Below are 27142 nucleotides of genomic sequence, written 5' to 3' on the forward strand. Positions count from 1 at the left end.
AAGCACTGAAGCAGCTGTCTGAATGGCAATCCTTCCTTTCTGTTCTCTGGGTCCTCACTCTCCAAGAGCTCCCTCTTCCCACACTTGCTCAGTGGCGGTGGTGGGGCCGGAAAATATTAAAGCAGATTTTGGAGGCAGAGAGTCAGAGCTCAAATCTGGCCTCTCTTCTGGTGGGCTGCGTGACCCAGAAGTTAGCTCATTCATCGGGACCTCCGACTCCCCTTCTGCAGGAGGAAGATCGTGGTGTTCTGAGACAAGCATTTGCCCAGGCATGATATGGCCGGGGGTGGGGGAGGGGAGCTATTGGATTGTTATTTCACATTATTGTATGAACGTTCCCAGAGCTTTCCAGCTTCCGCCCTTTCCCCCTCTCTAATCTCTCCTGAACGCTCCTGCCAGATCAGTCTTCCTGAAGCCTGACTGATAATCATCATGTCAAAACACAGGAATAGTTTTTATGGGACTGGTAATGGAGGAAGGTGGGAGAGGAGAGTGGAAAAGCTGGCTTAAAACGCAACACTCAAAAAGCTACGATCATGGCATCCAGTCCCATCACTTCATGGCAAATAGATGGGGAAACAATGGAAACAGTGACGGACTTTCTTTTCTTGGGCTCCAAAATCACTGCAGACGGTGACTGCAGCCATGAAATTAAAAGATGTTTGCTCCTTGGAAGAAAAGCTATGATAAACCTAGACAGCGTATTAAAAAGCAGGGGCATCATTTTGCTGACAAAGGTCCGTGTAGTCAAAGCTATGGTTTTTCCAGTGGTCGTATGGATGTGAGAGTTGGACCATAAAGAAGGCTGAGCGCCGAAGAACTGATGCTTTCGAATTGTGCTAGAAAAGACTGTTGAGAGTCCCTTGGACTGCAAGATCAGACCAGTCCATCCTAAAGGAGATCAACCCTGAATATTCATTGGAAGGACTGAAGCTAAAGCTGAAGCTCCAATACTCTGGCCACCCGATGAGAAGAAGTGACTCATTGGAAAAGACCCTGATGCTGGGAAAGATTGAAGGTGGGAGGAGAAGGGGACGACAGAGGATGAGTTGGTTGGACGGCATCACTGACTCAATGGACACGAGTTTGAGCAAGCTCCAGGTGTCAGTGAAGAATAAGGAAGCCTCGTGTGCTACAGTCCATGGGGCTGCAGAGTCAGACAAGACTGAGCGACTGAACAGCAGTGGAGGTATTTGCAAATGGGAAGCTGAGCGCAGGCATAAGAATGGACCCAGGAGACGTGGTCACCAGGTGGATGCTGAGGAAATCTGTGTCCGTGGGAGCTCCTTGAGAGTCAAGGAGAGTATCTTGTTACTCCTTGCATTCATTTATAATAATTTTTGAGCACCTGGTCTATGCCTGGATTTAATGCAATAAACAAAACTGACCTTTTCAATTCTCTGCTGTTTATAAAAAACATTTATTGCACTAGTTACTAGTTAAACTTCAGCATCAAAGATGCAGAACTCCTAATAATGATGATATTTTACATTTTACAAAGTATAGATTCCCTGTGGGGATTTACACAGAATCTACATTTTCCCGTTTCTAACCCCATTTTGGCCTCAATGTTTAGGAAATACATATTCCAGCTGGGATTTGCCACATGTCTGTGACATCTTGGCATCTGAAGTTGCTGTTGAGAATATGCAGCAGACGCTGTGCATTTCTGAAGTGGATGCCAGCACAGCTGGTTCTGACCCGAACACAAACAAATCACACAATCTGGTTGGCACCGAGGCATAGTGACAGGTGACAATCCTCGGCAAGGGACAGGCTACAAATGGCCAATTAAGAAGCTGCGCTTTCCTCTGGCATCTGAGTTCAGACACGGGCCATTCATTGATGACGAGCCTCAGTCTGAAGTCTTATGGTTGTCATTAGGTTCTTTTTTTTTTTTAAGATATTATTTTATCTGCTGTGTGATGGGCTGAAGTGTGGTCCTCCCACCACCCCCAGTTCATACGTTGGGTTGGCCCAGTACCTTGGAATGTGACATCATTGGGAAAAGGATCTTTAGAGGGGTAATCAAGTTAAAGTAATGTCATTTGCACGGGCTCTAATCCAGTTTGACTGGGGTCCTGGTAGAAATGGGAGTTTGGGCACAGAGATAACATACAGAAGTAAAGAGATGCAGGCAAAGATGGCCATCTGCAAGCCAAGGAGAGGTCTTAGATTCTTCTCCATGGTCCGAAGAGGGAAAGAACCCTGACAACTTGATTTTGGACTTCAGGCCTCTAGTACTTCCCAAGTGGTGCTAGTGGTAAAGAACCTGCCTGCAGATACAGGAGACATACAAGACTGGGGTTTGATCCCTGGGTTGAGAAGATCCCCTGGAGGAGGGCATGGCAACCCACCCCAGTATTCTTGCCTGGAGGATCCCCATGGACAGAGGAGCCTGGTGGGTCGCAGAGAGTCAGACACAACTAAAGGGACTTAGCACACATGCATGCCTCTAGGGCCAGGAGACAATAAATGTCTGATGTCTAAGCCTCCAGCCTGTAGTACTTTGGCAGAGCAGCCCTAGGAAGCTGAAACAGCTTGGATTCGGTAAGGATGCTCTTCGCTGAAGCTAAATGTCAAGTTCATAACCCAAACATTTTATTTTCCATTTAGGTAAGTAATCCAGTGAAACCTACAACTTAAATTTGTTCAGTGGAAGGGATTTCTTTGCCTATACAGGTTCAATGTTCAAAATAGCTCCTGCCCAAAAGATAATTTTGTAAGAGCAAAACCATCAGCAGTGTCTCACCTGGATTTGCAAGGCGGCTACTTGTAGGTCCAAGAATCTGGTAAGGATCTGCAGCAAAAATAAAAGACACGGTTTTGAGCAGGTGGGATGTAACTGCAAGAATGATGCTGACCTGCTAGTGCTTCCAGATTTCAGAGCTGAAAATGCCTCCCACACCAAAGTCCCCCAGCACCACTTCCTGTGTTAGAGAAGATGTCACGTGGATCTGAGACAAGCTTGGAGGTAAAGATCTCAAGCTGGTGGTTGAGCTCAGATTTGGCTTGGGGCTCCTGACATCCAGTCCAGGGCTCTCTCCATCCCAGAACATAAACAGGGCAAATGTCCTCAGTCCCTCACCGGCCCCAGGACAATATTGGCTGCGTTGCTCAGCTCGCTGGCAGAAGCAACCTTCCATTGCATTCCTGGGCTGATGTTGTTGTATGTGGCCTGGAAGGTAAAGTCAAATAGTTCCCAGGAAACAAAGAAGCTGGGTGCATATAGAATGGATTTTCCATATTTATTGCATAGATTTTTGTAAATGGTTTAGCAAAAACGCAATCATTTCCAATTGAGTAGACTAGGAATTTGATGCCCATTTTACATATGGAACAGTCCTAAAGAAGACAAAGGAATATTAATTTCATTTAGAAAGTGACACATCTTAGAAAGATGCTGCTAGGCCCATTTCTTCTTTTATGACCATCAAGAGGTTCCCTGAAACATACCTAGCTGGGGACGCTGGTCTTCAGTTTTGGGCACTGTGGAAGGAGATGGCTGAGCAGCTGAAAATCCAAAAATGAAAGAGACGATTAGCCATAACTTGTGCTTGACTACTGGATTCTGGTGCTGCTGTTCATCATTCCACCAGTTATCTCAGTTATGAACACAAGAGTCCTACTCTTATGATAAGAAGCATCTTAGGGTAAGGAAAATTTTTCCTTTTTAACAAAATCAAATGCAAACACAGTAGCAAAACAAAGGCCTTCTAGCTTATTTTAAAATGTTATTTGTACCCCATTTTTTCCAAAACTGAAAAGAAAATTTGAGATGGTTTACAAAACAAATTAAAATGAATTGCCCTCTAAAATAAATAGATAAAGGGAAATTACTAGGAAAGTAAAATAAAGCAAGGAATACTTTAAACATGGCCAAGATTGGGAAATGACCTGGCGTTTAATCCGTACTCAAAGCATCCCATGAAACATGTATTTGTCCATGTGGAAATATATCACATTGTTCACTTTTTTCTGTTAGAGAAATATGTCTAACCCCCAAAGAGAATGAATCATTGCATTTAAAGATCAGTTGCACTTTGGGGCCAAAGGGACACACACGTTGTATGTTGAAAAAGCGCAAACTGGCTAAAGAGATAATCATTTACTCCATCACCCAGTGCTTGGTGATGGGAGGGTTCAAGGCAGCGGAAACCAACACCGTACCTTTTGACTGGGGGGTGGGGTGGCCGTGGCTGGTCCAGGCGGATCTCCTGGGTGGTTCGTAAGGTAAATCTGTAAAGACAAATAAAATGACTAAAAGATCAATGATGTAGCTTGATAATAGCTATTTTGTATGCTTTTTAAAGTTTGTGTTTATTAGAATAAGTGAGAAAACCCAGTGATCCAAAGAAACATTCAACCTGGGTTTCATGAGATTTATGTTTTATTTACAAAAGATAACTTTGTATCTTTTATTGATCTAACCCATTTTCACCCATTAATCTGAAAACTCCCATGGACAGACTCTTTGCTGGTGGACTCTCCTGAAATTATTTATTGCAATCATAGCTCAAGGCCATATCAAGTTTCTTACAATCTATTTGTTTTGCTTCCAGCTTGAGCTGACTGAAGTCCATTACCCCTTTATTATGTGCATGACCCGTCTGAAACACAGCCTGCGGTATTGATGAATGAATTGATCCTGCTCAAGGCCTGACCCTAAATCCACCAAATGGCATTTGTGTTCCTTCCTCTTCTTGGAAAAGAGGACTGCCTTCTTTATTTGCCACCTGCCTCTCTCAGCCACCCCTCATTCCCCCTCATCCACTTTTATTAAATCAGTCTTAAGGGACTAGCTCTTCTTCTGTGCAAATATCTACTTTTTCTCCTGCTCCAAATGAATTTAGGATTTCCCTAAAAGGAATCTCATGAAGTCATCGGTAAGACTGAAATAGTATTGCCTCCACAACATATCAGCAGTGATCATAGAGCTGAAGTATATGCCAATGATTTTTTTTTTGTATTTATAATGTATTGTCACTTGTCCCATAAACCTTCATCACACTTCGCATATGCAAACTGAATAATTATATTTCGGCACCCTCAGTGCAAGTTCTATTATGATTATGACTCTAAGTTGTTTCAAGTTTCCTTTAAAATATATTCCAGAAATGTTATTATGCATGCTCTTACTGACTGTGCCTACGTAAAGCTATTGGTACACGCGGTCTTATGACAGAGCCATTTCACACCTACGTCTTCTTGGATCGGTAGGTTCAATGCCGTGTGTCACTGGGCCAGCTGAAAGCCATACCCAGGTCCTGCAGCAGGCTTCCTGCTGCCAGACACCTGGAGATGGCTATACACTCTCACGTGGAGAGGTTTTAAACTTGGTTTAAAATTGGCCATTTGGTGGGTCTGTCTTCAAAAAGCTTGACTTACGTTGCAAAAGACATGTCTCTTTCCATTTTCCTATCCCAGAGAGACAAGCAACGAAATGAAACGTGAAATCCAACACAGAATTGCCCTAATTTATTTGGTCTGTTTGGCTAGGACCATCTCGCCTGGTGTGGTCTATGAAATCCTACCCTCCAGAGCTTCGGTTGAGTTTGATCACTTTCTCTGCTGCTGCCTACCACTCCCTCTCCACGGGCACTTTTGCATGTTGGGACTGGAAGCGTTTCCCACCAGTCCCTCAGAGTCTCATTTTCCTGATGTTGGGATTACGCAGGGGAGTTAAATCTGCAGCTGCTATCAATTTACCACTAAATTTCAACTTAGGTCGCTGGGGGTATTTGCACACGGATTCTCATCTAGCTGCCTTTTGGCTAGAAAATGGCTAGCCAGAGTTTCAATTTGAGAACTGTCTCAGAAAGAAACATCTAGGAGGGCAATTGTAAGAGTATGTCAGCCCACTACAGGAGCAGACAGTCACACCGAGGACAGGGTTTTCATCTACAGAGTGAAAAAGCAAGACAATCCAGAAATATGCTCCAGGTCCTCGTTTCTCCACGGACCAGCAATACTGGTAACATCTGGGAGCTTGTTATAAATGCAGAATCTCACTCTAGGTCTACTGAATTAGAATCTGCATTTTACCAGATTCGTGTTGAAAAAAAAAAAAAAATAGAGCTACCATATGACCCTGCAATCCCACTCCTGGGGATATGTCGGGAGAGAACCATAATTAGAAAAGACACATGCACCCCTGTTCATAGCAGCACTACTCACAATAGCCAAGACACGGGAGCAACCTGAATGCCCACTGACTACCAACGGATAAAGAAGATGCGGGACACATGCAATGGAATATTGGTGTCGTTTAGCTGCTGAGTTGTGTCTGACTCTTTTGTGACTCTGTGGACCATAGCCTGCCAGGCTCCTCTGTCCATGGGATTTCCCAGGCAAGAATACTGGAGTGGGTTTCCATTTTTCTTCTCCAGGGGAATCTTTCTGACCCAGGCATCAAACCTGCGTCTCCTGCACTAGCAGGTGGGTTCTGTACCACTGAACCACCAGGGAAACCACACAATGGAATATTACTCAGCCATTAAAAAAGAATTAAATTATGCCATTTGCAGTAACATAGATGGGCCTAGAGATTATCACTCTATTGAAGTAAGCCAGACAGAGAATCCCAGTGACAGGGGAGCCGGGTGGGCTGCCGTCTACGGGGTCGCACAGAGTCGGACACGGTTGAAGTGACTTAGCAGCAGAGAGAGAAAGACACATATATGATATCACTTACATGTGGAATCTTAAAAAAAAATGATACAAAGGAGCTTATATACAAAGTAGAAATAGACCCACAGACATAGAAAACAAGCTTATGGTTTCCTAAGGTGGGGGAGGGATAAATCAGATTAACATATACACACTACTAAAAATAAAACAGAATCAACAAGGACCTACTGTATAGCACAGGGAACTATACTCAATATTTCGTAAAAACCTATAGGAGAAAAGAATCAGAAAAAGAATGTATGTGCAGGTATATATACGTATACACACACACACACACACACACACACATATATATATAACTGAATCGCTTTTCTGTACACCAGAAAATATGACATTGTAAATCAACTATATTTCCATTTCAAAACAAGATCTCACTTGACTTGGCTGTACACTGAAGTTTGAGAAAGCTTGTTCTAGACAATTTCCATTTTTCTTTTCTACAAATCTGTGTTCCTACAGATAATTATTTCAGAAACGCTGAGTCTGTGAATGCCAACAAATGAGGGGACAGGGTTCTAGATGGAATGCTTTTGCCTGAAATATGAGAACACGAATGGAATTCATAGCCAGTGTCAGTCGGTGAGTCTGCTACTACCTTAAACATAAGAAGACTGCCCGTGAAAGGTACCTGGAAGAAATTAAGCACCAAGCTACTAATAGAAAAATATTTTGAAACTCTTTCTTCATGACGTCCTTCGTAGAGTGCACAACCGTGTCCCATCCTGCCTCGGAAATCTGTCAGGACCTAAACAACGCCAGGCCTGATTCTTAGCCAAGAACTTGAGATGTTTACATGAACGATGATTAATGTGCTCATGAGCATACTGCCATGGAAGATAAGTGGAGTTTTGTTTTTGTTCATGAAATTCTGCCCCAGGGCTGTCTTATCAGCTACTGATCATGTGCCGTGGGGACCCCGAGCCCCTCCTGTGGGATGTGACATTGGGAAATGTTGACCCAGGCCTCGCTGAGAGACGACCATTTCAGTGACCTTGCCAGCAGCTACACCACCTCGAAGCAGAGCCAGTTTTGAGCAGTTCTGCTCCTTGGCTGCTCGAAAAATTATGACACCGTGTACATTTGCTATTGGCCCCTGATGGATGAGTAGATCATAAGACTTTGAATAAGAACACAGTTTACATGTCACTTCTTGGTGGTCATTTCAACCCACCCTTCATTTCTCTTCCATTTTGATCTTCAAGGCCATTAACTCATAAACTTGGCAGAAGGTCTGTGCCAGGGAAGGCTGCTTTCTGGCATGGGTTCTGCTTTTTTTATTTCTTTAACAGACTGTTTCAAAACTGAGTTTTATAAGAACCATTCCAGAGGCAGCTGAAGGTACCAAAGAAGTATGCTCTCTGCCATGATTTAGACCAAAACCCATGAAACTACAAAGAAGGATTGTGACTGGTGCTGGCTCCCTCACCCCAGCACCTCTGCTTATGTCCTGGGAGTTAAGATAACTATGGTGCTGGAGCAGACTCTTGAGAGTCCCTTGGACTGCAAGGAGATCCAACCAGTCAAGGCTAAAGGAAATCGACCCTGAACACTCATTGCAAGGACTGATGATGAAAGTGAAGCTGAAGCCCCAACACTTTAGCCACCTGATGTGAAGAACTGGATCATTGGAAAAGACCCTTTTGCTGGGAAAGACTGAAGGCAAGAGAAGTGGTCAGCAGAGGATGGGATGGTTGGATGGCATCACCAACTCAATGCACATGTATCTGAGCAAACTCCAGGAGATAGTGGAGGACGGAGGAGCCTGGCGTGCAGCAGTCCATGGAGTTTTGAAGAGTCAGACATGACTTAGCGACTAAACAGCAACAAGATCCATTCCTGATTCTGAACGAGACTCCTCCCCCGCACTGCTCCCTCCTCCAGACATCAGTGATGTAAGACAGCGTCCTTGCTGTCCAGAAGGACAAGATCAGGTTCAAGAATGCAAGATCAGGTTCACCAAGTTTTATACTCTCTTTTCATCAGGATCACCGAACAGCCCTGCTGGCCCTCTTCAAGTCCACCCGCCACTTTAAAGGACCAGAACTTGGATCGTGAGAGGGCTTACCCTCCCTCTGCAGGACCCACGCCACATGTACAAAGCAACTCTGGAGGTCCCTGGCTGTGCTGGATGTGAAAGGATGGATTCTGCCAGCTCTCAATGAGCTTGGATGCTAACAGCAAAGACACAAAGGCCAACAGCTACGGCCCAAAACCAATCTCTAAACACCTACTTAATGCACGGAATTTTTAGAGTCAAGCCTAACTACCGTGATTAAATTACCCTCTCCCGTTCTCCTCCAGCTCTCCCTACAGTCTCCTAAACTCCTCTGTCAAAGGCATGGGGATCTGGTGGGCGGGGGGGTGTGTGGGGGGCATTTCACCTTCCCTTCTCAGCCAGGTTTGCGGGTTCTGTGGTTATAGCAGAGCCAGGGCAAAGGCCAGAATGCATTTTCAGCCACGTGCTGTGATGGAGGCTTAAGTGAGGAGACGGGGCACTAGCTATGCGGTCTTGCTGTGACTGGAGAGGCTGACTGGCTCTGCGCTGCACACCCTGAAGGAGCGATCACTGGTGATCCCACAGAGCTCTTGAGGAGCACCCGCTGGAGAGCCGAAGTCAAGGCTGCACCTGCAGACCCCAGACTCGAGCCTCCTTCAACAACATCCTAGATGTGGCTCATGGTGCATGGGTTGCCATGGTGATGGAGGAGGAGCGCGTGGGGTCACAGATCGTCCTGGGCTCACACCAGCGCTTTCACACTACGCCGCTCCCAAGACATCAGGCAGGGCTTACATCACGAGGTCAAACACCAGCCTGCAAGTTTCCCCGAGTCAGACTTGCCTCTGTGCCCCTTGACGCCTCAAGGGGCCATCGTCCCCCAAAGGCACGAATGCAGCAAAAAAAAGAGGAGGGTGCCTCTGGGGAGGATGGGAAAAGGACTTCTGGTAATAATAACTGACTCCCAGAGAAACACATGTGATACCATGAAATGCGATCATAAAAAAAGAATGTAAACGGATCTGCCCATGTGCTAGCATTTTCTAAGAGGAGTGGACAGACTCATCTAAATGCTGGTTCAACAGAGGGATCATGAAAACAGGGTGCATTCCGAGTCAGGACAGTTTGGGAAAAATAAATAGGAACGAGCACGGGAAGGCAGGGGCTGCGGCATGAACAAGGACTATGTTGCCCATGGTGCCCTATCTTGTAAGGTCCCCGGGCGGTCCCGGCTGACTGTGGGGGAAACAGAAAGGATGCAGCCTCTGGACAGGGCAGGCTGCAAGGGAATTCCAGAATACAGGCTCCACGGACCTTGGCAAGAAGAAAGGGAGGAGGGGGCAGGCAGCCCAGGGCTGGGTGCTACAGAAGGAAGGAAATGAAGGAGCTGGAGGGAGCACCAGGACGCTGGGCTCGGCAGGACAGATGGATGGGAGGAAGGAGTCCTCTGTCTCCGTGGGTGTGAGATCAGAGACGTGAACAGACACTACAGACCAAGGGTGCGGGGGAACGGGAACTTGGGCCTTTGCACCCAAGGCCTCTCTCCAGAAACAGTCAGCAACCACCTCTTCTGAAAGAAACCCAGTGACCACAGGCACACGGTCAGATTCCCAGGGACCCCCCCCTCTCCCAAAGACCCCTGCACCACCCATCTGTCCCTCCCCGCCCCCTCTCAAGCCATCGCAAACTTCTCCAACTGCACCACTACCAGGCCGTCCCTGCAAGGCTGATCACGGGCCCACCCCAAGTGTACAAACAAGTCGACTCTCCCCAAGTCCAAATCTCTCAGTCTGGCTGACAGCAAACAGCTCTCTGGCGTGTTCGCTCTGATTTAAATTCTTCGTAGCTATCTCAGACACCTTTCAGAATCACAGTGGCAATCCTCAAAACAGGTATTTTGGGGAAAACTGAGTCTCTTCCAAGTCACGCTTGGATGACAGACGGAAGGAAAGTGCATGATCAGGGTTTTGCCAGGTGAACGAGCGCTGGCGACCCTTGTCTCCCTGGGGTGTCCCCGCTGGGGTCCTCCCAGCCACTCTCCTCTCTGACACCTGGACGCTCCAGAGGGTGCTGATGAATCTACGGGCAGGGCAGCAGTGGAGGTTCAGACACGGAGAAGAGACATGTGCACACGGACGAGGGAAGCAGAGGGTGGGACGGACTGAGACGGCAGCGCTGAAACAGACGCATCACCACGCGCAACCCAGACAGCCAGTGGGGATTCGCTCATGATGCAGGGAGTCAGAACCTGGGGCTCTGTGACAACCTAGAGGGGTGGGATGGGGTGGGAGGTCGGAGGGAGCTTCAGGAGGGAGGGGACACATGTATACCCATGGCTGATTCATGCTGACGCATGGCAGAAACCAACACATTAGTGCAAAGCAATTATCCTCCAATTAAAAACAAATCTAAAAAGAGGATATAAAAATATGAATAAAACTTTATAATATTAAGAAAAGGACCTCTTCCAAATCCACACATCCTCAAACAGGGTAAAAAGAAGCTCTAGGACCCACTGTTTTTTTCTTTTTGAGTCAAATAGCACATGGGGTCTTAGCTCCCCAGTCAGGGATTAGACCTTTGCCCCCTGCACTGGAAGCGCAGAGTCTGACCACCAGACCCCCAGGGAAGTCAAAAGACCTACTGTTCTGTCTGTCAAGCAACATGTAGTCCTGACCATCACACTAAACCAACTCACATGGCCCCATGACCCCAACACCAGCTCACAATTCCCAGCTTTTGAGACTCAGACACATCCACGAAATCTCTTCAGACAAACAAATGAGCAACCCCTGGCCAAAGGTTTACAGGCAGCTTCTGCTTCTGTGAGTAAAACACTTACAAAATCAGTATGATTTTCCTATACGTCCCGCGTCCCCCTAAAGGTGCGTTTACTGGCAGTAAGCTCAGGCACGTCTAGACCTAGCATGACATGTGCGCGTTGATGTTCCTTTTCCAGTACAGGCAGTGGGTTCCTTTGGAGCCAGTCTAGATCACTGCAGACCCTGAGTCTTGTCCACGATTACGTGGCCTGCGTCAGAGATAACTAAGCACATTGGCTGAACTTTTCCACTGTGCTTTTCAGGAGGGACAGGAGAGAAAACTTTACGAGGTCAGAGGACAGAAAATCGCCGGCTCCATCGCAGTACCAGAGCGGTCCTCACCCGGAGAGGCATCTTCCCCTGTGCTAGTCAGCTCTCTGGTCCCCCATCTTTTTTGATGGGGAGAAACAGCAACCACAAGCTTGGTGCATGGGACCAGCTCACACGGGGACTTGGGCAGCCTGGACAGATGACAGGAGCTGAAGAGCGACAGCTTGGGTCTAGGAAGGAAGATGGGAGTTCCAGATCCACGTGTGGACAGGCAGAAGCCCATCCCACAGCCCTGAGTCACGATTCCTCAGCTATGAGGCTTGCTCACAGCATCCAGCTCGCGGGGTTGTGCATACCAGTGAGGGCTTAGATGTGGGAACCACGCTTGCCCAAGGCCACCCGCTGCACTTCTCCACCTGGCAACACTCCATCCTCCTCCGGTACATGGCCCTTCCATTGCAGTGCACATGGCCCATCCCTTTCCTGGAGGCAGGAATTCAGGGAGGAATCCTTCTCCCTTCCTGCTCCCACAGCCGTTATTGTCAGAGGTGGTGCTTCTACTGCAAGATCAGTGCTTTAGGTTAAACACCCATTTCGGTCCCTCCGGCTCCAGGCACCTCACTCTTAAACGGTTAAATATGATGCATGTGAGTCTGTTCTGGCTCTAGGTGACTTTACTGAAACATCTAGAGCTTTAGCCTGTATGCCGTGGGCTCATTCTCCACTGCATGCCGTGCCTGGCACTCAGGAGGGTGGGTGGCCACCTAGGGAAAGGCCAGGTCAGTTTTCTGGAGGCAGGGAGCTCTCTGATGTCTGGCTGATCTTTAGATCCCCAGCATTTAACATTGCGCTTGGCACAAATAGGCCCTTGATAACTACTGATATATATTTTTTCATGAATGACACATAAATTAGTAAGCTAATTAAGTCATCAGGAAACACACAAAGATTCAGGTGTAAATATGATCAATTACACGCTTCTGCTCTGAAAGGCTGGCTCTCATGACAGCTGGGAACTGGCCACTTGTGTTAGGGGGACACCACTGGTTCTGAGCCATGTGATTAGGATGGATGGATGATACTACGTCCTTCCGTAAACTTGAAATCGGACAGGTGCAGGGAATGACTTCTCGGCTCGTCTGTGTCTGAAAGCAGCTGGTGAACGGGCTGACCTGCTTTTCAGCCTGAGGTTCAGGGGGGAACTGTCCCTGTGATCTCTGAGTGGAAAGGTCTGGCTGATGCTAGGCTCCAGATCCACAGAGGCAGAGGCAGACTGCTTAGGGCTTCCCATCCAAGATCAGCTGTGTCACGTGACGTAAGTCACGCATCTCATGGGACATCCTGGGATGTCTCTCTCAAAAAAAAACAAAAAACAAAAAACAAAAGCAGATGACACAGGGGTGTTTTCGTACCTGGCCTAGTTGTAATTCTTTGCGTAGCTTCGGGATATACTGAAGTATTTGGGAAAATAAAAGCTGCACCCCCTGCAGACAAAAGGAAAGACAGAACACGTGAAGGTCTTGCTGCTGTGCCTGTCCATCTCGGCAACAGTGCCTAGCCTACTTTCCCCCTAACAGCCAAGGGAAGCGGCCTCCTGGAGCCACGCCTGACCTGGGGAGCAGGGACGAGGACGTGGGCCAGAAGCCGATGCTGAAGCTGGAAGGGATGCTCCACTTGGCACACAGGGTCTTGGGTTTGGATTATTCAGCTGCCTCCTGAAGCCCCTTCCTGCGTTTCTCCATCCTCCCACAAGCTTGCTTTATTAGAACAATTCTATGCTGGGTGTTTTCGTTTTCAAATTGTACAAAAATCCATAAAACATTTTTACAGAGCCCTTGGAAAGTGATACCAAAGAATTGTAACTATTTTGCCAAAGAATATATGGATCTAATTAAAAATGAATTCACATCTCTGTTCAGATGCCTGTCTTCCCTTTCTCTCTCTCAATCAATGCTCCACTTGTGAACGGACAAAATTTCCTTTTTTCCAGCTCAGTCCATTTGGAATGTGCTACCCTGCTCTTCGATTGCTTCTATGTTTAGCAAGGACAAAAATAATGAAATCAGAGCTTCCTTGACACTTTCATTCCCTGCTAAAAAGAATTCTTAAATGACTATGAAGTTATCTGAAAGTGAGTGTATTTTCAAAGCATTTCCTAAGGGAGGGGAACTACTTTGTCTAAGGTGCTTGCTATTTCTGGCCACGAAGTTCTTAAAAAGCTGATTGTGTAACCTACATCAGAAAAGTGTACGATCAGTTCAAAGCAATTTTTTTAGCTTCAGATTAAAAACATAATGTTCTGAACACTGAGGGCCAGCTCAAGAGATCAACTAGCAATCTCTGCTATACTCAAGCTTGCACTCACTCATATTACATGTTTAAAAATAACATGGCAAACATTTGGGAAACGGCTGCATTTCTCTGTGCGGGTTGACTGTGAATTGGCTGGCTCCCTTATGGAGGGTTACTTGGTCCTTCCAACACTCGATGGTTTTCTCCCTAGCCTGCGGGTGGCAGAGGGTCCCGGCAAAATGATACAGTGGGGTTAGCAGCCTGTGGTCAGGCTTACACAGTGTCTCCATCACAATGGAGAAAAGGGATGCCATCAGGACCACATTCATCCACAGAATGCCCAGACTCTACTCTCAGCCTTTCCTGGGAGGGGAGGGAGAGGGGTTAACCAGGAAGAAGCATCAGTTAAACTCTATCAGGCTCAGGCCAAAAAACATAGATAAATAAATATTAATAAGATATAGAATCAATAGTTAAGACATGGAATAGCAGGTATTTGGTTAGTCACTAACTTCAAATCTTCCAAAATCATAACATAGCCTCCCTTGCAACAAAAGCTCCCCATAGGTAACCAACATTCCCTCCTACTGCCTTTTGCAAACGTACAAGGTCTGTGCAAGATGATACAAGTCAAGTCAAATGGCCTAAAACTTCACCCAAAAGGGAAAAGTATAATCCCTGCTGGTCCTAGTAAATACTCCTTTAAGAATTAAAAAAAAAATTTTCTTTTTAACTGTTGAGTTCTCAGCCTTTAATTTTCAAGGAGATAAAGGAGGACGCAAAGGGCTCCTTTATACAGGACGTGCTTTTAGTTTCTATAGTCAGCACAGGTCATCTTGGAGCACTCAGAGCAGCAGACAGTAACCCAGCAAAGTGAGCTAAGGCTATGGCTAGAAGCTAATCCTGCATGTCTCCTGGTTGAAAGAAATCCTCTGACTGGCAAGGAAAACAGGGGCGTACTCAGAGACCAAAGAGGCTGTGGTAGCGCCAACACAGAGCCCAGATTTACCAAGGACCCCTCCACTATCCACTTCTGCCTTCTGCCTTCCTGATGCACTGGCTGTCCCATGTTCCACCTGGAAAGCATGTGACCTGTAAACAAAAGCCTACGCTTATCCTGGGGGCAAGGGGCAGGGCCAGCATTACCTGTGTTTCTAGCATGCATTAACCGTGGAGAGTTTTGTAAGGCTTTATCAACATCATCTGAAGTCAAATGTGGAAGAGGTGCTACAAAACAAAACAAAAAGGCAACATCCAAATGAAAAAGAGAGAGAGAATTACCTTCCTTGAAAAACAAAAAAAAGAAGAAAGAAAATATTTGCCCCTCCCCACTGCCCCCAACACTCCCCACCCTAAATATCATGGGCTGCTTGGAAATCTCTCCATGGCTCTGCTACCAGTTAGCATGTTAAAACCTAGATGGGGGCCTATATTGAATTCAGGGATGCCAGGCAAAGCATTTACACCAAAGAGTTCACACCACCCACTGTTGCACTATCTTGACTAGCTCCTTCTGATCATACTTGACCTTTCAGAAATACTAAAGCATGCAGCAAATTCTGTAGATTCATGCCTCTCATTGCCAAGATGACATTCCCATTCTGACAGGCTAAGCCACATCTCAAGATACCAGGCGAAAACGCTCCTCATTTTGTGTTCCAGTGGGATATGCAAGGGGGTTTGGTTTGGCTTTCGGGAAGATAAGTGCCATACTTCCCATCAAGTAGGAGCCATTCCGTAATGCTTCTCCTTCCGTGTGGACATCGTGGAGATGAAATAACGTGTGACCAGGTAAAGCTCTGTTTCCCTCTGATATGTGATCATCTCGGTCAGGGGAACCCTGGAGGAGCAACTGAACGCTAGAGGTGACTCTGCTGCTTCTTATAAAAGAGCCAATTTTCACTCCGCATCTGGCTAAGTCATCACCTTCTGAGCCTTCTCTCAGATCCTAATGGGAATCGGGTGAGGGCAGTAACAGGGCTGAACCCTCTGCATCTGAGGTTAAGAAGGACCTCAGACAGTGCTCTTCGTGGGAGAGGGGACCACCTTACTCTCTCTGAGGTAGTGCAGGTGCGACAGAAGGATGTCAGCGTTGTAGCTCGGGGTGAGCCTCTGGAAGTCATCTTTGGTCATCTTGCACAGCTCCTTCCCGTCGATATTCTGGAATAATAAGATGTCAACGTCTGGAAGCCCATATTCTTTGACTGCCCACTCCAGCCACTGCCGGACATGGTCTGTACTCCACAGTGTGGGATCTGAAAGGGGACGGAAGAATATTTAATAAACGCCTGAAGACAAACTCCTGGGACAGAGACATATCCCACGTGGGCTCTCCCACCAGCCTCAGCTTTCCAGAGCATCACCTGCCACTCTTCCAGAATTTTCAAGCCAGGCTCAGGGACCAGTCCAAGAACATCCAAGGAAGAGCAACTGACTTATACTCGGAGACTACTGTCTTTAAAGTAAGTTTTCTTGTTTTTGTTTAAGAAAAGAAGGGTATTTATTGATTCACATAACTGAGAAGTCCAGGGGATATACTAGCATCAGGCACGATTTGGTCCAGGAGCACAAACACTGTCAAGAGGACTCAAGTCTCTCCAGGGTTTGCCTCTCTTTCCTCCGTACTGGCTTCATCCTCTGACTGGTTCCTTTGGTATGTTGGGCCCTGCTGGTTTGAGTTTTCCATCCTACAAACTTCCGTAAAGAGGTTCTGAGCCTCTTCTCCACAGTTCACTAAAATGCTTAGGGTTGAGAATCACTGGACCCACTTGAATCACAAGGCCATTCCTGAACCAATCACTGTGGTCAGGAGGTGGGCTGTGCCGATACATCGGGTCTGGATTACACATCCACCCAGGAAACCGAAGGTTAAGCCAGACGGAGCCACATGAACTGACAACAGAGAGAGGAGGCTCTAGGAAACATCAAGGAGTTGCTACAAAGGGATGGAATGGATGCTGGTCAATCAAAAACAACACTGATGTCAATGCTAAGACCAGACACTGAAAAAGTTTAAAGGGAATTATCCTGAAAGTTTAGGATTCATCACACCACTTGCTTCTTTGTTGCTCAATTAACCTGACATTTCCTGGAGGGATATGGTTTTCTTCTTAGTCGTTTCTTTTTATTTTACTTATTCATTTATTCATCTGAATAAAGAATATCTGAATCACTTTGCTCTGCACTGAAACTAACCTAACACTGAAAATCAACCAAACTTCAATTAAAAAAAATAAATGGGAGGGACTTCCCTGGCAGTCAAGTGGTTAAGACCCTCCGCTTCTGGTGCAGGGGACCTGGGTTTGATACCTCATCGGGCAACTAAGATCTCACATGCTGCACGGCACAGCCACAAAGTAAATAAAATTTAAAAAAAAAATAAAATTTAAGAAACAATGAGAAAAAAATGAATAAGAATCAATGAAAAATTTCCTTCAAAAAATACTGGTATCTTTATATGAAAAAAAAGAGCAACAAATATCAGGAAGATGCTAATTACATACTAATAAAAAAAAATCCCATACAATATTTGTATGAAATACTGGAAAATATTGACCACAGAACTGGAAGTGACATGTAGGTCAGCCTGAACCCTAGCACCTCCCAGGAGCGAGTGTTTCTAGGCGAGAGGCATCAGTTACACGCTTTTCCTGCAGAGAAGCTGGCCTGGCAACTCACTCACACCTGCAGGAGGCAAGCTGGCTGGGGGCGTTCGCATTCCACAACCGTGGCACAAACACCCGCAGGAAGCAGGCGGCGGCGTCACACTCGGCTGCCAAGTACGGAAGGCGACCCTCGTAGGACCAGGAGGCAGGGCCCTGGGGAGAAGGGGCAGGGGACCCCCTCAACAGAAACACAAGCTGAGACCACCCCACGCAAACAGCCTGGGTGGAGGGTACCCAGGACGCCTGGCTGGCAGATGGGGCTCTTCCCTGGGGCCCCTGAGCACCAGGAGACACCGGGACCAAGAGCAAGGGGCCAGAGTTCTTCTATCCCCGGGGACTCTCAAGGCAGTGACCCCCGGAGATCGCTTCTGTCCTCTGCGTCTGTTTCCCATGTGGAATGAAAACCTGGGTGGGGGGGGGGTCTCTGGACAGGCTGCAAGAGGGCAGGCATGCCACGAGGCTCAGATCATCACAAGTGGAAACATCTGCTGTGGGAATAGACCACCCTTCTATCGCTTTCGAGCTTAATGGTTCTGGAATCCCGTTTGCTTTAGGAATCCCGCTTTAGGCGGCTCGAGCAAGGGCATCCGATGTGCTGTTGGAATACAGTCTGTATTCCAGAAAGAACAGAGTAATGGCGAGACACAGCCAGACAGCCACGTGCTGCCAGAATTCTCCTTCCTCCCTTCCGCCTTCCCTCCTTTCCTTTTCTTTCTCACTCTGCTTCTGTCTCCCCCTCCCTCCCTTCTTTTGTTTCTTCCCTACGGTTTCACATCTTTCTTAGTAGAAAGGAATCATTTTGACTCCAACAGAATTCATCCCAGCCCACTGCCCTCCCGGATACCCAGGAGGAACCAGTATCCTGAAATGTTACATGCATCACCCCTGTATATATCTGAATACTCTTGCTGTATCCACTATACATACTGTTGTATGCCTTTCAAGTTAATATAAACGGCACCTAATTTGCTTTTGGCGTTCAGTACTGTATTTTCAGGATGTCCATCCATAGAGGTACAGTTCATCATTTAAGCAGCTCTTGCGCACCCCTTCCCCACGAATATACCCAATTTACTTATCAGTGAAGACCCCTGCTTCCCCTTCCCCGCCCACATGTGAAGGAATCTGCATTGGTCCATAGCCTGGGCTCCACATGAGAGTCATGGGAGATTGAAAAAAACAAAAAACTACAGATGCCTGCTCTCACTCACAGAGATGCTGAATGAAATCTGCTGGAGGGTAACCTGGGTATCAGTTGTTAAAAGCTGTCCAGGTAATTCTAATGTGGTTCAGACCATCTACTCCCAGGTTTCACTCCTTTAAGAGTGTGATCATGGGACCTGGAAGCCTCTGCATTCCATGGGACCTAACTAGAAATGCAGAACACCCAGGTGCCATGCAGGCCTCCTGAATCTGAGTCTGTATTTTCATAGGATTCTCAGCTGACCCATGTCCACACAAAGCCGGTGGAAGTGCTGGCCTAGGTGAGTACCTCCATGCAGAATCAGTGGTCACAGGACCCATGCCTAACTAAGGTCTCTGGTTCTGCTAGAAAGCACAGAATATCTACAAAAGCTCAAATGGCAGCGTTGACAGAAAGGTACGCCTTTGCCTTTGTAATCCAACCACATGGAAACATTTTGTTAGCCTGTGAAAACTGAATGTTAGCTCCATCCAAGTCATTGAAGTTTGGATGGCTCTCTGCCATGAGGTCAGAACTCTGCTTTCATGGAGAAAACGTTCGAAACTTCAGACTGTTTCCATAGAAAGTTTTCTTTTCCCCCCTTTTCTCATGCTATGTCATGACTCCTCATCATATAGGAACAAATCATATATTGGCCTCAGGATGCCCTGAATTCAAGTCCTGTTTCCTTAGTTCTGTGCGGAGGTCAATGAAATAGCCTTCTTGGAAAGGAGGCCTTCCCTTCCACAGGGTCCCCAAGTCATTTCCTGTAAATTTCACCACTAGGTATAAACAACATGGAAGGACTGTTTTGGTGTAACTACTTCCCAGAAATCAGTTCATTCTGGGAAGGCATTTTCTTCTCTTAATGGTGGAAACATATTCTAAAAATGATAGATGAATATCTTCTGGAAAGTTGCTGGGTTCATGCTAACATGGCCAAGTGACACCTTAGGAAGACAGCCACAAGGAGGCCAGTCTCTTTCCAGCATCCCTTGGTGTGCCTAATTAATTGGTTTCCCTTGCTAAGCTCAAGGTTGTGATAGATCTTTCAATTTTCCTTTAAGGGACTCTCGTGCAAGAGCCCAGAGGCCAATTTCTCTTTGCTCTGCACTATGAGCACTAAATTCTTGCTTCGGATTGGTCAAATGGTCCTGCTGGCATGAGTGTAAATTCCTACGACCTTCCCAATCGGCAATTCGGCAGTACTTGTCAGATGCCTTTGAAAAACTGTGTGTATAGTCTGAACTAAAAATTCCACTTCTAGAAATTTATCCTTAGGAAATCATGGAGGAAGTGCGCAATGATTTATTTTCAAGGATGTTCTTTGTAGTGTTGTTTATAATAGCCAAACATTGGAAACACCCTAAATGTCCCACAAAACAAGAGAACTAGTTAAGTTGCTGTACATTTAGGAACATCCTTGTGATATTTAGAGACTAAAATTACACTGCTGAATATAGTTACTGATATGAAAAATGTTCAAAATAGATTAAAAGTTTTGAAAACATTATGGCAGTATAATTATATTCTTCAAAGAAATACAAATATACCCATGGAAAGAATTTTCAAGAGATATGCATTGAAACGGCAATTACTGTGTCTGAGCAAAAGGCAATGGAGATTTAAAATTTTTTCCTTTTCACTAAACTATATCTTCTCTTTTTTTTCTACAATGAACATGTGATACTTTGATTAAACAGTTATTTATAAATATATATATATAATATATATTCTCTGTGTTTCAAAATCAAAACAAGGTCCTACAAAGGACCGCACATGTACATTTGCTAAAATGTTATTATTACATTTTCATAAAATTTTCATATTACTTTTTTTATCCAGTTCATTCATGGGAGTTGTTTCATTGGAAAAGAATAGACTATACCAAGTCAGGTTACTCCTGTATCCTTTTGGAATTTGATCTCCACACCTCCGCCTTATACATTTAGAAGCTAAGAGTATTAAAAACAAAATATGAAAATATGACCGCTTGATAGAGTAAATGAGAACGCGCCTTTCCAATCTGTGGGGCGCCATTATTCTAGACCGCCTCTATAGGTGTTCTATAGAGAACAGTTTGCAAGGATCAAGTCCGAACTCTTCAGTCTGAAGCACATGGTCCCAGGTCTCCGGGCCCCATGGTTTTCCTAAGCATCATTCCCAGCTTTTCCTCCACCCCAGACCCTCCATCCCCACACACCCAGCTGTCATCTTCCGAACCCACACCCCGTCTGTGCCCACACACCACCCGCTGGTCGAAGACTCACCTTTCCTGCATCCTCACTTACACTCACCACCTCCTCTGGGTATCTGCCCTCCACATTCTTGAGGTTTAGGAGCTGATAATCACTACCCGGGCAGGAAAGTGATGACAAGACAGGGGGCTCTGTCCCTGCCCCAGTGGCAGGGCCCACCCTCAGCTTCCCCAAGCTTCCTGGGCCAGGCACGGATGCTGCTCTTATAAAGGGTATTTTTTTAGGGTTCAAGTCAGTGTGTGGGGTCTCAGCTCACCCTTCAGCTCCACAGAGCACCCAGGAGAGAAGCTTCCAGGTCTCCTCCAAGGCCCATGATGGATCAGCAAAGTTTTCTTATTTCCGCCCTACCCTGCCATCACAGATGGGAACTCACAAGGTCCCACAAGATTCAACCGGCCTCCTTCTCTCTTCCCCCGACCCCCCACTATGCATATGAAGGAGAAAGGGGAGGGGTCACGGGATGAGCCCCAACCCAGGGTCACCTCTGCCTCCGCTCAGGGGTGGATCGCACACCCTCTGCCCCCAGGGAGTGGTGCAGCTCAGAACCTGTCTCCTAATCTCATGACTGAGCCTGGGGCTTCTCTTTTTCTTTTGGTGTCATTTTTTTTTTAATTGGAGTATAGTTGATTTACAAGGCTGTGTTAATTTCTACTGCATAGCACAGTAATTCAGTTATACATACATATATTCTCTTCCATTATGCTTTATCACTGGATACTGAATATAGTTCCCTGTGCTACAGAGTAGGAGCTTGCTGTTTACCCACTCTGGATATACCCGTTTGCATCCGCTAATCCCGGACCCCCAATCCATCCCGATCGTGTCCTCCTTCCCCACGGCAACCACCAGTCTGGCCTCTATGCCCCTGGTTTTGTTTCTGTTGCCTAGATAGTTTCCCTTGTGTCATATTTTAGATTCCACATGAAAGTGATATGATATGATGTTCATCGTTCTTACTTCACTTAGTATAGTAATTCTCTAGTTGAATTCCTATTGCTGCAAATGGCATGATTCTGTTCTTTTCATGGCTGAGTAGTATTCCATTGCATATATGTACCACTCTTCTTTACCCAGTCAACTGTCAATAGACATTTACGGAACAATGTGTAGATTCCAAGGACCAATAGGACTTTAGTCTTAAGACCAACAGCCTTAGTAGTCCTTAGACTAAGCTGAATTTAACTGAGCATTTATGATATACACAAGTACTGCAGGGATTCAGAGGTGGCCAAGAAAAAGATGCTGAGAATCCACCGAGCGAGGTAGCCATGAAGATGACCCACAAAATGGAATGGAATTTGTGTTATCTGAGCAGGACGTGGAAGTACAGAGAAGCAGCAATTCATCCCAATCAGGAAAAAAAAAGGGGAGGGGGAAGGTTTCACCAGAAGGGTTTGGCTTGAGCCTGCATAAACAAAAAAGATTTTGACCGCAGCAGGATGACAGATGGAGAAGGGAATGGCAACCCTCTCCAGTATTCTTGCCTAGAAAATCCTAGGGGCAGAGGAGCTTGGTCGGCTACAGTCCATGGGGTTGCAAAGAGTTGGACACGGCTGAGCCACTTCACTTTCTCTTTCTTTCAAGGAGAACCTTGAGGATCTTGCTAAGAAGGTTGGACTTTATGATCTAGGAATTTCAGGGTCAATGAAAATATCTGAAGAATCAAAGAATGTCTTAATTCACATCCAGCATAGCAAACTTGGTGATCAAATACAAGGTTTTATCAGGAGCCAGAACACTCATATTTGGGTCCTGATTCAACCATTCCTTAGATGCAAAAGTCAACCTCTCCAGAATTTTCTTTCTTCTGTGGGTAATTAAGTGAAATGTTAAGGGAAGAGAAAAGTCAATGAGATAATGTATGTGGAAGCACTTTGCCAACAATAACACATTACAGAACAATAATGCATCCACGCACTGGGTTCTGCATTGCAAACTCTGCTAAATTGAAATAGACAATCTATTGTCACAGGGGAAGCCTCTCCCTTTCAACACAAAAGTCTGATGTATCACTTTATTTTAAGAAGCTTTCGGAGGTGCTAATGGCAGATGAACCATGAGCCGCTAGAGATAAGTTGTTTTGTTTTCAGCCCTCCAGTTCAATTGTTTTAAAAACATCTCTGTCTAGTCTCCACAACACGTGGACATCAAAATGGTAAATCCCCGTGGTACAGGGTTAAAAAAGAAAGTCATCTCTCTCTCTGCAGCCTCTTATTTGTATTTTAGATTACACAGTTAATATCCAAAAGTTTTACAAATGTTATTTCAGTAAACTGAGATTAAAACAATAAATAAAAGCAAAGCAGATTTGCACTGTTTAGGCGGGAGTGGTGAGGAGTGAGCGGTTGACAGGCAGTGGGTAGGATTAGGGTTGAAAATTTTTTTTATATTTCCCTGAAACTGGATTCTGACTTAGTAGAATTCCACTGCTGCCAGGAAAATATTAAGTAGATATTTAAATTAAGCAAAAGGATACTGCATTGCTGAAGACATACGCGCCTTCCTGAAACAAAATACCTCTTATAGGCGAGTATCCTGTTTCTGAGACACTTGCCCTACCCGAGAATTAACCAAATTGGTGATAAGTCCTGAGTGTCACTTTTCTTGAACAGTATCAATGTAAAATACTGGCTTCCAGAAAGAAAAATCATCCATGGTCATGAAAAAATACCAACAAAAATAAATTGCACTTCTAAGTCATATCACAAGCCTATGAGGTCTTTGTTTATAAAACCAGACCCTGGCGAGGCTGCCAGTCTGCTGTTCTAGACACTCAGAAGCCTGCAAAAATAAGATTTAGTATTTTGCCGCCTCATCAGAACAAATTTTACATTTATAAAGAAGCCTAAATAAGAGAACTGGCTCAAATTTGAGCTTCAAGAAATTGAAATTTGAGCTCAAGTAAAGAGCCTACAGTCAAGGTTACTTCTGAATCTTTTCATTTCCAAACAATGAATGCGGTTCAGTTTTTGTTTTGATAATTACTGATTTCTAATTTTATTGTACTTTTGTCCGTGAATGAGGTCTATATGATACTGATTTTTTGAATAATGGTTGTTACTCCTATGGCACAGTCAGTTTCTGCAAATGCTCTTTGAGTACTTAAAAAGAAGGCTTCTAATTGTTGAGTACAGGTATCTATAAGAAGCCACTAGATCAAAATTAGTAATTCACACATAATTTCCATGTCATTGATCTATCAAAAGCTGAGAAAGGCAAATTAAAATCTCTCACTAAAGTGAACTGGTCTATCTCTCTGTATAGTTCTTTGTGTATTCTGAGGCTAAGTTATTAGGTATATTCAGCTTTATCATCGTACATTCTTCATAAATGTAAACACTTTCTGATTATGTGATAACTATCAGTTTTCTCCAGTAATGCTTTCTGTTTCCATTCTTGTCAGCTTTATTTTGACTGCAATTTGGCTAGTGTACCTTTTCCCATCTGTTTACTAGCATTCCTTGTCTATATTAGATGTTTCTGTAAACAGTACATAACTAACTCTGTAGTACTTTTAAAATATCCACTTTATCATTCTCTGTCTTTGATGACGAGTTTGATCTACTTACATTTATTGTTACGGGTATATCTGATTTCTAACACATCACGCTTTTTGTTATTGCTGTATCTGTTCTTTATTTCTCCTTTCAAATATCTGATTGAATTCATCTATTTTTCTTTGCTGTTTTCTGTTTGTCTGTTTGTTTCTCTACTGGTTGGGTGTTTAACATTCTACTCCAATTTCTTCATTTCTTTATGCAAAATCAAAATTTAATCCCCAAATGTCCTTTGCCCAGAGAACATAAGGTGTTTGGGAACCTTTAACACTAGTCCTGCATTGCTACGCTTATATAATAATGTCAGTCAATATTTTTATCCAACATTATTAGAGTCTGTGGCAGGAAAAAGAATGTTAAGAGACCTAGAGTTTTAGGTTTTAGATAGATCTAGAGTTCTGTCAGTTTCTCCCAGTTCCTGGAAATTTCCTGCTATTGCCCTCTGCGCCCTGTTTTGCTGTTGAGAGGTTTGCTGTCCTTATAACTGTCATTATTTTCTGATGGTCTGTCTTCTTTCTTTTTATAGGGGGGTAATTAGTGAGTTTGCTAAGTGATCTTTTTTTTTTTTTGGCCACACCCAGTGGCTTGTGGCATCTCGGATCCCTGATCAGGGATGGAACCCAGAGCCTCAGAGCAGAGTCCTAACCACGGGACCACCGCCAAAGTCCCTGTGTCTCTTCATCAGTTGGCATTAAAGTCCTTTGTCTCTGGTGTTCTGCAGTCTCACCATAACGTGATTAGAGAAAATGAATTCTTCTTTATCCTTCTCTAGACGGTGTTTCCTGTATTTGGAGAATGGCTCTATTTATCAATTTTGGGAAAGTCTTAGCTGTTAATCTCTTCAAATGTTGCATCTCATCCATTCTCTTTATTCCCTTTTTCCAGAACTTCTAATAGGTCTACCCTGAGTCCTTCCCAACTGTTGACTTTTTTCCTTAAATTTCCCCTTTTTGTCTCTGTGCTGCACTCTGAAAACAATCTTTAATTTGCTTCTCAGTGTTTTCATATCAACTGTTTAATCCATCTACTGAGTTTTTAATATTTTCTGATCTGAATTTTGAATACACTCTTGTGTTTCTAGGCATTCTACTTTTCCTTCTTCAATATTATCCATTCATTTCCATAATATTTTTCCTTTCTTTGCTTATTCCTTCTTTTATGTATCTGTTGTTTAGAAATTAAACTGTGTCCAACTCATGTGACTTCATGGACTGCAGCCTGCCAGGCTCCTCTGTTCATGGGATTTCCCAGGCAAGAATACTGGAGTGGGTTACCACTTCCTTCTCCAGGAGAATCTTCCCAACCTGGGGATGGAATCCTTGTCTCCTGCATCTCTTACATTGGCAGGCGGATTCTCTACCTCTGAGCCACCAGTGAAACCCTTTAGGTATCTAGTCACTTTTTAAATCTACTTACTTTCCATTCTCTATACCATACTGTAATTACCTAACATCACTGAGGGTTTTAATCAGGTTGTCTGTTCTTTCTGCTGAATCTTGGCCTCGATAGGTTCTTCCCGTTTTCATAATTTGGGTCTGCAGCATCATCTTCTGTAGGTCTTTATCTGTAGGAATTCTGTCAAGCCTGAATTGAAGGTGAGCTTCTCCAGCAAGATTTTGTCTTTATTTCTAGCCCATAACCACTTTTCAATGGCTAATTTCTCAGACTGGGGACTGTTGGAACACACAGTTGTGTGCATGAGTTAGGAGGTCCAACCCCTGCTTTTGCAAGTCCAAGATGTCATCTCCTGTCCCTAATTAATCTTTAAAACCCAAATATCTGTATCATAGACATCGGAACCCCACCCCCATCCATGGCACCTAAGACAACATGAGACAAATGGGACGAAGAGGCCGTCCTGTTCTCAGTTTCTGCCTTGTCTTTAGTCTAAGGAACCTGCTGACCTTCTTCCCAGTTCAGCTGTGCATTTAGAAGGTTGTCAGACTTTATGCATCATTTCCAGGGACTCTGCGAGAGGCCCTTTTAAATTTAACGGTTTACTAGAACCAAGAGTCTTCTCTGCATAAATTTTACCCATCTACCTTCAAACTTTTCCCTTTTCACTGCAGCCATCAGCCTAGCTCACACTATGCTCCACTTCAGTCACGGATTAAATAACCCATTGTCAAAAATTAACTGTACATATGGATTGTTCAATACCCAGGGGAAGAGCACAAAGAACTGTAAAAAAACAAAGTGTGCCTACTTTCAACTCACTGAGAATCAACAATTCCATCATATATTTTATTCAAGAAATACATGACTACATTATTTTTGTTGGGCTCTAAAGATATCTTTGACAGTCAGACATGCCAAAATATTTCACTGGATAGTCATTCTCAGCTCTTCCTAAGTGGGTTATCTAGCTTGGAGATTTTGTTTTTCTTTTTTTCCCTGTTTCCTCCTCTT

General features: G+C 44.8%; 1 protein-coding gene across 6 annotated transcripts in view; it reads right to left on the reverse strand.

Annotated features, from left to right (window-relative positions):
* The window catches only part of ERG (ETS transcription factor ERG), a 317498-nt gene that overhangs the window by 8421 nt on the left and 281935 nt on the right, over window positions 1–27142 (reverse strand). For 4 of the 6 annotated variants that reach the window (XM_070466985.1, XM_070466986.1, XM_070466987.1 and 1 more), the window contains 6 exons: window positions 16122–16325; window positions 15217–15297; window positions 13191–13262; window positions 4171–4239; window positions 3457–3513; window positions 2753–2800 (listed from right to left, as the gene is read on the reverse strand). In XM_070466985.1, coding sequence (XP_070323086.1) covers window positions 2753–2800; window positions 3457–3513; window positions 4171–4239; window positions 13191–13262; window positions 15217–15297; window positions 16122–16325 — 531 coding nt within the window. The remainder of the gene's footprint in view (window positions 1–2752; window positions 2801–3456; window positions 3514–4170; window positions 4240–13190; window positions 13263–15216; window positions 15298–16121; window positions 16326–27142) is intronic. The other 2 variants (XM_070466988.1, XM_070466989.1) reach the window with 2 other exon arrangements.

This window comes from Odocoileus virginianus, chromosome 4 (assembly GCF_023699985.2).
Source record: "Odocoileus virginianus isolate 20LAN1187 ecotype Illinois chromosome 4, Ovbor_1.2, whole genome shotgun sequence".
NCBI lineage: Eukaryota > Metazoa > Chordata > Mammalia > Artiodactyla > Cervidae > Odocoileus > Odocoileus virginianus.